The sequence below is a fragment of the Solanum tuberosum genome, unplaced genomic scaffold (genome assembly GCF_000226075.1).
Source record: "Solanum tuberosum cultivar DM 1-3 516 R44 unplaced genomic scaffold, SolTub_3.0 scf00244, whole genome shotgun sequence".
Taxonomy (NCBI): Eukaryota; Viridiplantae; Streptophyta; class Magnoliopsida; order Solanales; family Solanaceae; genus Solanum; species Solanum tuberosum.
This window is the reverse complement of record NW_006239181.1, coordinates 728,770-739,806: the sequence shown is the minus strand read 5'-3', so window position 1 is coordinate 739,806 and position 11,037 is coordinate 728,770. Positions and strand designations below refer to the sequence as shown.

Sequence of the window (11,037 nt, the reverse complement as noted above, 5' to 3'; positions counted from 1 at the left end):
TCTTTTTTTGTTTTGTTGGGGGGGGGGGGGTGGGGGATTACCAAGAGTTATTGAAGAAAATAGCAACTTTTCCATGAAACTTTCATAAATTGCTCATGTTGTTCACGAAATCCAAACATTCTTGGTTAGAACAGAAAAGGACAGACTACTCACATGGAAAGCAATAGGTTCTCTTGGTTTCAATTGAAAGGAAAATATCCTACCGACAATATACACACAAGAACCAATATCACTTGCAGGACATTTCACTACAACAAGCTATTGAGAAAAAAAAAACAAGGACATAAACCCATCTGCTCCAACCTTGGTGGCAGTTTACCCACCAACCGCCACCTATACGTGAGGGCTATAGCATCTGCTTGATGATTGGCCGAGGTGTGCACAGTTGATCCAAACACCACCATCATAAACAAAGAAAAAAAAAAGAAGTAACAACATGACAAGCACCCAAGAAGAAATACAGCTAATGGAAAAGGAAAAAAGAGCTCTGCTAAAGACCACAACAATAACTGACATTGGAAAAACTACTGAGCTAAACTATTTTACCATGATATGTTAGAACACCCTAACTGAGTAAATGATGTTTATGGCATCCTCTGGATTTCAAAAGAAAATGAATGACCACACTTAAGCTCCTTTTCTTGCTAAAGCCATTGTTCTATTTAAATATTTTCCATAGCCACCTTATGGTTGATAGTAATTAATTAATTATAAGCATCGTGATCTCTATTACCTCATTTACAAAATTAGTATGCTTAATGTCTAAGTCAAGCCAATAACACCAAGATTCTAGCACAAGCAAACATGTTTCACCATTCATAATAACGAAATACGCATAGAGAATCACTTATTCCTCCAATTTATACAACAAAATACTCTGGCTTAAAATTTTCGGATCATTCAATATTTCATTGAGGGAATGAATCTTATACAGTCAAACATGTAATACTTATTCTGTATACTCAATTTTGTTCTTATATTACATGAGATTCCTCAGTCAGTGTGCTGAAACTCAACAGCTAGTCCTAAAAAATGCTATTGCAGCATGATGTTCATCAGAAGTCAAAAGCACATTACAACTCAAACACAACCTAATCTTAATCAAAGGGATTGATTCACTCAATTTCAGCTGAAATAGTATGGAAATGATTGTCACAACAATAAATAGCAAATGCAGAAAATGTGCATAAACACACCGGATTTATTTAGTGGATAGGGTAAGTAGGAAATCAATAGAAAGGACATGAGAAACGACAAACCTCTGATAGAATTGAAGCGAGAGATCTGATCAGGAGGGAATTGGGAAGGATCAGAGAAGAACTGTTTGAGACGAATTGCCTGATCGTCACGGCCATCATCGAGAAGCTCGTGAAGGAGCTCGAATGCCGATAACAAGTAGTTCTCTTCCAAGAGAAAATTCACCACGCAATTGCATAAGGACGATTTCTCCACGTCCATTTGATCTCCTCTCCTGTCTTCAACTGTACATCAACATATCGTTTCAATTTTTGATATCAATACAATGGCATCGGTGGAATGGAGGGAATTTGATAGAGCCAAGTTGAAGTTGCGGTGCGAGAAGCTGTACAACGAGCCTTGTTAGTGTCACGCACAATTCTTTCGGTTCGATCCAAACAGTCACGTGATTTGTCTTGAGAGCCGTAGATCGATCGCTGAGATCTATTTTATGCACATGTACTCCCTCGTTCTCTTGATGAATATTTTTTTATTTAAAAAAAATTATAATATATTTACTAGAAAAAGAGTATTTTCAATTCATTAAGTAATAACAAACGTATTTTTGGACTATTTATTAATGACAAGGATATTTTGGATAAAATTATTAACTAAGTGTATTTTGTTCAATTTCACATAATTTAAAAGCATTTTTTTTAAAAAGGAATGACATTTTCTATGTATTTAAAAATTATTTATATAATTCAAACTATTAATCCTATTTAATCATAAAAATATCTTGATATGTTTTAAATCTACTAATGTAAAACCAGTTTTATTAATATGACAAAATAGCCAAAGAGCAGCTAGCTAGTACATAAAGAATTCTGCGTATAAAGTACAGAAATTCAACAATTTAGGCAGTAATTATATCTTAATTGAAAGTTTTTTGAAATTATATTAATCTCAGATTTTTCAGAATTTAGGAATACATTGTTTCTTTGCCCGATACATTTATATATATATTCAAAAAATTGTTAAATTTTTAAATATCTAATTATGAACGCCATCATATTATAATATTATTAAAATGAAATCGTAGATGAACCTCTACTAACACCGTCCATATGGTTTAGAATCTAACGATGTGGCGACTCTTGCACCTTAACATATTGAGGGGAGTAGCAACAGCACTTGTTCTGTCTTGAAACATTGGTCCCCTACTTCTTAAATCTGTTAAAATTGTTGATAGAAATGTTTGATTTCCCAAATTTTTGGGCAAATTCTTTAACCAAACGCCATTTATAAAGTTGTTTAGTTTTTAAAAAAAAAAATGAAAAGGACTTATGAAATAGTTTTGATAGCTCAAGAATGGCTATAAAGAGACTTGCGCGAATGTAATGTGTCATTAAGAAACTATAATACAAGTGTTATTCTGCAAAATAACTCGAATTATAAATTATCCATTTGTTTTTGTTTCTCATGCTATGTGTGGATGCAGTCATGTAGAACAGTCAACTACATTTCTGTGGGAGGTTTTACGTGCAGCAAGGCAAGATTAATCAAGTGACAAGACAAACGCCACGATTTAGAAAAACAATCTCATTTTTACTAACTTTTTTCAAAAACTACAAAAATATAAAAATAAAAATACGCCGACGTTCAAATCCATATTGCATTTACTATGGGTTATAAAAATAAAATTTAAAAAGAGTACTACTACTCCATCCGTTTCGTATTACTTGAATCATGTTGACCTGACACATAAATAAAAATTAAAAAGGGTACTACTACTCCTTCCATTTCGTATTACTTGACTCATGTTGACCTGACACACCCCCTTAAAAAAACTTTAATTAGAGGTGTATTTTATTAAATTAACCTTATTGATAATACTTTGAAACTCTAAAATTGACGTAGTTATTTAATACTAAGTATAATCTGACAAAAAAACAAAAAAACAAAAAAAAACTCTCTTGTTTTGCTAAATAGACGGGTGGAAGGGTCAAGTAAATCATTTGGCATAGTACATAAATATACCCTTTAACTTGGCCTCAGATCATAAATATACTCTCTAACTTTGAATCTGCACAAGTAGACACTTAAACTTGTATAAAGTTGAACATATAAACACACATGTTCTACATGGCATACTACATGACAATTTGTGTCCTACGTGGTGTCCTACATGTATTATGTCACATGGAACTCATGTGTCTACTTGTTAAACTTATACAAATTAAAGTGCCTACTTATGCACACTCAAAGTTGAAGGACATAAATATAAAATGAGATTAAATTAAAGGACACATTTACGTATAATCATTTTGTGCCACTAGATTGATAGTTGAGTTGCCTTTAAGGAAAAGACAAGATTTTTGCTTGTAATAGCAGCCAATCATCAACAGCTTTATCCCTCCTCCTTATTTTTCCTTTTATTTCATGGCTTTTCTATGGAGCTCATAACACCTGCTCCAACTGGCAATTCCAGCATCATACTGATGAACCATTTTGCTGTACTTTCCACCAACCACTACCAGGTAAATATGCTCTCCTCTAGCTATATTGTGTATATAGTTCTTCCACATGTGTATATGAAGTTTCTAAGATTTTGCTTTCAGCAGCCTTAGTAACAGAGGTAAATTACATAGCCAGAGCTTCATCTAAGAAGGTGGGACTTCTCTTTTGATGCCAATTTATAGAGCAATCCAAAAGGGGAGGAGAGTTTCATGTAAGAGAGCTTAGTGTCACGGACTTAGACTTCCACTCCGTGCGGCACTTTGGTCAGTAAAGGCAGCCATTGATTTGTAATTCTGCAATGAACCAATCCTCAATTATGAAGCCAGAGGTATACTACTATAATTTTTACCCAATTTTCATTCACCATATTTGAGTCTTTCTTGGTGAACTGACCTTAGTATTGCATACTCTTATCAGAAGCCATATCAAAGAACCAGCCAACTTCACATAGCAAGAAGGGACATGGGGCGACTTGGTGAGAGCAGAAAAGTTGCAGAGGTAGAAAGAGCCCAAGCAGAAACTGAGCTTTTGGACGCGAGAAAGATGGTGAAGGAGCTAAGTTCAAGGATAGAAGAGTTGAATTCAAGATTAAGTGTCCAGAATCAAGATTTGGAGAAACTAAAGACGGCAAAAAGAGGGGGAAACTGGGGGATGGCACTTCGCAATCCTCAGAATAATCAGCACTCCAAAGTAATAACAGAGTTGGGATATGCAAAAGAAGAGCTGATCAAGCTTAAACAAGATATGGCTTCTATCATAGAAGAAAAAAGAAGAGCAGAGCAAGAAATAGAAACCTCTAGTTTGAAAATGCAATCTTTTTCAAGCAAAGTAGAAGCGTTAGGGAAGGAGGTTGAGAAACTTAATGAAGAGCTCGTGCTAGTTGAGCTAGCTCGAATAGAGGCAATTAAAGAATTCAGAGCAATTGAAGCTCAAAGAAGGGAAGACGCCGAGAAACATTCTGCAGCAATGGAGGAGAACAGGAAGAAAATAAATGACATGGTCCAAGAAATTCTGATATCAGAGGAGCTACAAGAAAAGCTGGCCTCGACAACTTCAGATGTCCAAGTTTTGCAAAGTGAATTGAAGCAAGTCAAGGAAATGGACAGATGGACTCAGAAAAACGAGAGTTTGAGGTTCGGGTCTGATTTCCTGGAAAAAGACTTATCATTGTTGCAGTCATTGAAACAAGAGTTGGAGACAGCAAAGAATGAACTAGCTTCCATTAAAAGAGACAGCTTTCAGTTCATGGCTTCAATGGACGTTGTGAGGAATGAGCTCAAACGCATCTCTGAGGAATCAGCTCGATTAAAGAAAAAGGGAAACAAGGCAGACTCGACAATTCAGAGCCTCAACACGAAGCTTTTGAGGGCAAAAGCCAAACTGGAAGCTGCATCAGACAATGAAGGAAAAGCAACCTCTATTGCTTCAAGTTTATTGCTCAGTCTTGAACAATTGACAAATGAAGCTGAAGAATCTGAGAAAGAAAGAGTGACTGCCATTGAGGAAGCTGCAAAAGTCAAAGAAGAAATTCAGAAAACACAATCCGAAACAGTCTTGGCCGAGGAAAGATGGGAAGCTGCAATACAAGAGCTTGAAACAATCAAATTATCAGAAGCTACTGTCCTAAGCAACCTAAAAAGACTTACTGATGTAACTATGAAAAGTAGAGCATCCGCTTCCACCTCCACAATAACTATTTCAAGATTTGAGTATGAGTACTTAAAAGGACGTGCAGGACAGGCAGTTGAAATTGCTGATAAGAAAGTTGAAGCAGCTGAGGCTTGGGTAAAAGCTTTGCAAGCAAGTGAAAAGGAGATCTCAATGAAGACAGAGGTCATCAGAAAGGAAATCCAAGAGCTTAAGATGGAAGAAGAGCAAAAAGGCCTGAAAGTGGAGCATTCACCTTCTGTAAGGATGTTGGTCGATATGCAGTTGCAGATATGGGAGGAGATACATGGAAAAGACCTGGAACAATCTCAGAACGGTTCACGTACAAAATCCAACTCAATAAGTGGAAAAATGACACCAGCAAGACGAGCTAAGTTCAGAAAGTCAGCATCTCCTGCACCTCGAACACCTAGAGCTTCTTCCTTCGCGGTTAGGAAAAGAAGAAAGGTAATACCAAACATAGCTAAGTTATTTATTAGCAAGAGCAATGATGAGAACCTGTAAGCTATTTTATTGCAGCTGCAAATACTTGCCAAAGTTTTCTGATGTAAGAGATACGATCTCACTAAATCCTAGTGCTGTTTGTCTCTGCATGTTTTCTCTGATGGATGGCTTGTTCATCCTGATTCTGTATAGTGAGAGCAATAACAAGAAAGAGAAAATTCACACACGAAACCAACTGTTCACAGACTTCACATCAAAACAACATCACCCAATTTTACTTGTTTCACTTTGTCCCCACCAGCTGGAAAGGTCCAACAGATACAAAATTTGGTGATCTTGATAAATCCTGATTCAACTAATGAAACTTCTGCACGAAAGATTAATATTGCAAGTTGCAAGTAACCAATCTTCTTGTCCTGTACACCTTTTAATGTATATCTTCAGATATACATACCATCTTGTTCTCGTGATACACAGCACAGGCACTGTTACTTCAATAGGAGGGATACGAGTGCAACTACATTCTTGAATACAAGTGTCATGTTTAGGATGTGTCACAGGGCCAAATAAAACTACTCTTAAGCAGCCTCAGCCTTCGTATAGACATTAATAAGGTAACTCCAGTAACAGATGAGTATTCACTTAACAAGCAATAGCAGAGGCGCAAAAGTTACTAACCACTAACAGACAAATATTTATGGTAAAACAAACACACTGTTATTCATCACATATATTCTGATGCACACAAACAAAAACAGCTACTTTCAGTCTTCACCATTGTTTAACTTTCTTCAATATTTTCTCTTTTTGGGTGTTGATGTATTCAGAGTATGGGTATTGTCCTAACAAATATTAAATAAAGAGACAAACAAACTACACAAGAAAAACTTATGGTTTATGTGCCTCAAACAACATGAAAGAATAAATCTTAAAATTTGTGAACTATAACAAAAGATGATCCCACTATCAAAACTTTTGATCTTCTTTTCACAGCCTCACTGAGGATGTGATGGTGCCTGGTTCATTACATTGTTACTGTGCATCTGCATGGAAGACTCTGACAGTAATACTGCTGCCCCCTTTGTAATGTTTTGGCACTGGGAAATGAAAGAAGGTGGAGGAGGCTGAGATTTATATATCTGATTGTATGCAAGATCATCGTCAAACTCATTTGCATCATTTGCAGCAGGAACTGATGCAGTTGAGACAGGTTGGGAAATAAGCTGTGGTTCAGGAAGGACAGTATATTGTTGCTGAGTCTGAGAAGGCGCACTAATGGGTAGTGATGCTGTTGGGACAGTCGTGTACACTTTTGAACCCGACTCAGGCACTGATTGAGCCGCCATGACCTCCTTATAAGCTACTGATGGAGGGTTTATGACACTTTGTGGATGCAAGGGTGGCCGATTGGACGCCATTACTGCTGCATGATTAATGTTGGGCAACACTGACATACTGTGAGATTGCATTTGCTGCATAGGAACCAAGTATATTGGGTATTGTTGATTCAGAGGATAAGGAGTTTGTTGTGGCTGCTGCATGGGAACCTGATAAAATGGATAACAGGATGATACTGGCAAAGGACCGCTAGGATAATGAGGTACATAACAGGCACCACCATGAACATACTGCATTCCAGGTTGGGGGTGCTTCCCATCCAATGTCTGAGGTAGTGGATACCCAGAAACCTGAACCATTTTTGGCGTCTGAATGAGAGAGGGATTGGCATTGGAGCCTTCTGCTTCGAAGAGACTGTGGGAAGCCATACTGGACATAACTTGAATAAGTGGCTCTTGGTGAATTCCAACTTTAGGTTGAAAATCCGTACTTCCAACGATACTATCGCTGTGGAAATCAATCAAGACAGAGGCCCATAAGTACAGATTTTAGAGGAGATAATTACAACCTAAGGTAAGGAACAGATCCAAATAAATGCACGTATCTTATTTCTAGTGTTAAGTGTATTCTCAACAAGCAAACAATAAAAAGGCCACCACTAACTTGAGCATATAGATTCATAAGCTCAAGAAACCTTAGAAGTCTCCTTCTGGGAATAATAAAGAGGAAAGAGCGACTTATCAAGTGAACAGACTGTCAGTTCATAAAACTACAGTAACCATACAAATAGCATAACAAACTAGAATACAGGCCAAAGCATTCTACTTGGAGGTACTACACTGTAGAAAATTATGGATTTCTCTTCTTCTTTTTGGGGAGGGCTGTTAGTTAATCCCAAATGAAATTCTACTGTGGATTCATTACACTAATTTGTAGCTCTTTAACAAGGTCTTTTTTTTCTTCTTTGAGTGAAAATCAAAGAACCCTGTAAGTCAAAAATATAAATCAATATGTTCCTCGGCACCTTACTACCTTACTCTTCTATTGTCACAGGGAAGTAGAATTCAATTGAAAGAAAAATACTTACTTATACAGCACAAGTATTGGTGCAGAACTCAACCCTCATCAGACCAGTAGGTCAACCAAAAATCTAAACTTTTGTTAACCTACATGCTATCAATGACTCCAATAGCATAACTAGAAAACAAACAGTAACATCAAATAGAAAAAAGAAAATAGTACCTCTCTATTGAAGCTGATGATGAGGGCACTCTGACTCTTTTGTCCTGCAAATTGACACCACCATCCTCGGCTTGAACTCCAATAGCAGGTATATTGGACATAGAAATGGAAGAACTGGTCGACCCAAATGAAGAGCTAGTCTCCAAAACCATAGACTCAGGCACTGAACCACCACCAAAATCCAATGTTTGCTTGGCATCTCCAGCACTCCCTCCGATTGCACTCAAATTATCACCCTGTCCCTCTGAAGAAACAACCGAATTGGACCCACCCAAATTTTCAAAACCGATTAACTCATGACCAAAGCCCGAATCAGTTGATTGACCCCTTCTGGCGATCCGGGTATTATTCAAAGCATCAGAAAACCAAGAATCAGCTTTAGAATCAAGTAGGGCCGAACCCAACGATTCGGGTTTGACGGGAAAGAGGAATAATCTGATACGGGAAGATGTAACAGACGCAGTGATGGTCCTATCGTGTTCTTCAAGCATGTTCTGTAAGTCCTCATCGGTGGTGACGGTGATGAGAGAATCAAGTTCCTCGTCAGGAAGCTGGTATTTGAGATAAAATGGACGATTACCGTAAAGGGTACGAGAAAGATGGGCAGAAAGGGCGGAGAGAGAAGAAATGGTGGTGCGACGGTCGACGGCGACGACACGGTTGTCACCGCCGGCATAACAAAGAGTTTTATCGTGAGGACGTTGAACTATATGTCCACCATAACTGCATAAAAGGCGGACCTTGGTGGTCGGAGTGGGAAGAGGTGGTAAGTCCAAGAGTGAATCGGTGGCGGTAGACGGCGGAGCCGGGGATGGTGGGTCCATTTTAGGCGTATACGGTGGCGGGATCTGGTATGTGGAGAACAAAGTGCGAAAGTTAAGGAAGTGTGGGGATTTATTTTGGTGGTTTTAGAAGGAACCTTTTTTGCTTTTTTTTTTTGCGCTTTCTGGAAAATCTTTAGATTTGTTTTGATAATAACATTCAAACGACTCATCAAAATAAATTATTTTAAAGGAAAGATGCTCCCCTCCAACTTTTTGTCCTAAATTTATTTAAGAATTGAAAAAGTTGTAATATTTTTTATTTCAATTTATTTATTTTTATTTTTAAGTCTGTGAATTGTATTTAATAGCTTTTCACACCAATACATATTTAAAATCACTAGATTCAAAAAAAAATAATATATCAATACAAACATAGAAAAAATAAATAAGAGAAATAAAAAATTGTTATAAAACTAAATTAAATTCTTACTAATAATGAATATGCAGATAATTAGTCAATTATAAAGAAAAAAACTAGAGCACACCCCAAATAAAAAATGGAAGCTAAATTTGAGTCAAACATTTTGGGTCAATAGACTGGTCAAGAAAGTAGCAAAAATTTCATGTGTTTCCGTTTATATGAGTTTGGTTTTATATTGAGACAATACAAAATATTAGAAAAGTTAGTTATTGGTAAATTATCTTAAATAATCTTTTATTTATAGGGGAAGTTATTTATAAGACATAATTTAATTAGTTCCTTTTTTGTTTAAGTTAATTATTAATTATTACAGTACTTATTTCACTTTCCAAGGAATATAATAAGGAAAATAAACAATCATGAGAAATTACTGTGGAACATATAAAAAAGAAAAATAGAAAAGTGAGTAATGTTACAGTGAAATCTGAGTATGGCATGCCATATGAAATAGCTGGCAAATGCATGTGGTGGGGTAAATAACTAGAGCAAGAGTACGATGAAACTAAAGTTTTCCCCTTTAAATATTACTCCCTCCCTCCTCCCTCTCAATTTTTTTTGGTTACATTCCGTATTCGATATCTATGTTGGATTAAATTTGAATTGCTCATTGCAAAGCTTATTAGGGGTGGCACATTGACATTTCTAACATAATTTTCTCTATATTCACATGCTCAAATTCAAATTTGATTAAGGATAAACAGTCTCATCACAACCTATATTGGTTATTCCTCTTATTTATAGAAAAAATGTATATTTAAAAATATCATAAATAAATATTTATATAATTATAAAATATAACTAATAATATTATCTGTTGTGGAATAGATACCTAAATATTATATAATTATGTTTATTTGTTTTAATTTTGATGGACAGATTTATTTGATATCTATTACAAGCGGGAATAAATGAAAGTACAAGTTGACATGGCCTGAAGGCCGATGTAATTATGGTGCCGTGGTTTGCCTTTGACAATGCACATTGTTTACTGGGAACATGACCCACTATTCTCCTTCGATTTACTTGAGAGATTTGTTTTTCCTTTTTAGTACACACTACTTCATTATAAATCTATTTGTCACTCTTTTATTGTACATCGACTTTACTGCTTGTCTGCCTCCAATTTCATTAATGTGTCTACTTTCTGTTTTAGCCTTTTTTTTTAGACAAAAAAATAATATGTTTTTATATTTTGTATTTTTAAATTTTAATATCTCAAATTATATGTATAGTATTAGAATATTTAAAAAGATCGTTTTGATATATCACACCAATTTTTAATTTTCACAATTAACTTACATACATAAATTGTTGGAGTCTCAAATTTGGGTTCAAAGGTTCTTGATCTCCTTATATATATATGGTCTTGGACAATCTTCTTCTCACAAATTAGTTTTTAAGGTT

General features: G+C 35.9%; 3 protein-coding genes across 5 annotated transcripts in view; 1 reads left to right on the top strand and 2 right to left on the bottom strand.

The window, feature by feature from the left end:
- Nucleotides 1–1,688, bottom strand: part of LOC102582556 (lisH domain and HEAT repeat-containing protein KIAA1468 homolog) — a 12,842-nt gene extending 11,154 nt beyond the window's left edge. Inside the window, exon 1 of one of the 2 annotated variants that reach the window (XM_015313619.1) lies at nucleotides 1,260–1,688. In XM_015313619.1, coding sequence (XP_015169105.1) covers nucleotides 1,260–1,458 — 199 coding nt within the window. In that variant the 5' untranslated portion in view covers nucleotides 1,459–1,688. The remainder of the gene's footprint in view (nucleotides 1–1,259) is intronic. The other variant, XM_006357764.2, reaches the window with a different exon arrangement.
- Nucleotides 1,689–3,462: 1,774 nt separating this feature from the next.
- LOC102582003 (protein PLASTID MOVEMENT IMPAIRED 2) lies at nucleotides 3,463–5,955 on the top strand. 2 transcript variants are annotated; one of them, XM_006357762.2, is made up of 3 exons: nucleotides 3,463–3,716; nucleotides 3,801–4,024; nucleotides 4,114–5,955. In XM_006357762.2, the coding sequence occupies exons 2-3, from the start codon at nucleotides 3,995–3,997 to the stop codon at nucleotides 5,866–5,868; spliced, it is 1,785 nt and encodes a 594-aa protein (XP_006357824.1). In that variant the 5' UTR covers nucleotides 3,463–3,716; nucleotides 3,801–3,994; the 3' UTR covers nucleotides 5,869–5,955. The 2 variants fall into 2 exon arrangements, with proteins under 2 accessions (XP_006357824.1, XP_006357825.1); XM_006357763.2 differs by having other exon boundaries at nucleotides 3,798–4,024.
- A 547-nt stretch (nucleotides 5,956–6,502) lies between these two features.
- On the bottom strand, nucleotides 6,503–9,375 carry LOC102581672 (uncharacterized). The gene is made up of 2 exons (XM_006357761.2): nucleotides 8,389–9,375; nucleotides 6,503–7,653 (listed from the first exon to the last, which is right to left on the bottom strand). Exons 1-2 carry the CDS (start codon nucleotides 9,210–9,212, stop codon nucleotides 6,804–6,806), a joined length of 1,674 nt encoding a protein of 557 aa, XP_006357823.1. The 5' UTR covers nucleotides 9,213–9,375; the 3' UTR covers nucleotides 6,503–6,803.
- Nucleotides 9,376–11,037: the final 1,662 nt, after the last annotated feature.

Excerpts from the sequence above, each read along its gene's own strand:
- LOC102582003 (XM_006357762.2), top strand. The coding sequence starts at position 3,995 with ATGAACCAATCCTCAATTATGAAGCCAGAG. Across the intron at positions 4,025-4,113 it reads CCTCAATTATGAAGCCAGAG|AAGCCATATCAAAGAACCAG; the intron begins GTATACTACTAT and ends TACTCTTATCAG.
- LOC102581672 (XM_006357761.2), bottom strand. The coding sequence starts at position 9,212 with ATGGACCCACCATCCCCGGCTCCGCCGTCTACCGCCACCGATTCACTC. Across the intron at positions 7,654-8,388 it reads TCATCAGCTTCAATAGAGAG|CGATAGTATCGTTGGAAGTA; the intron begins GTACTATTTTCT and ends TGATTTCCACAG.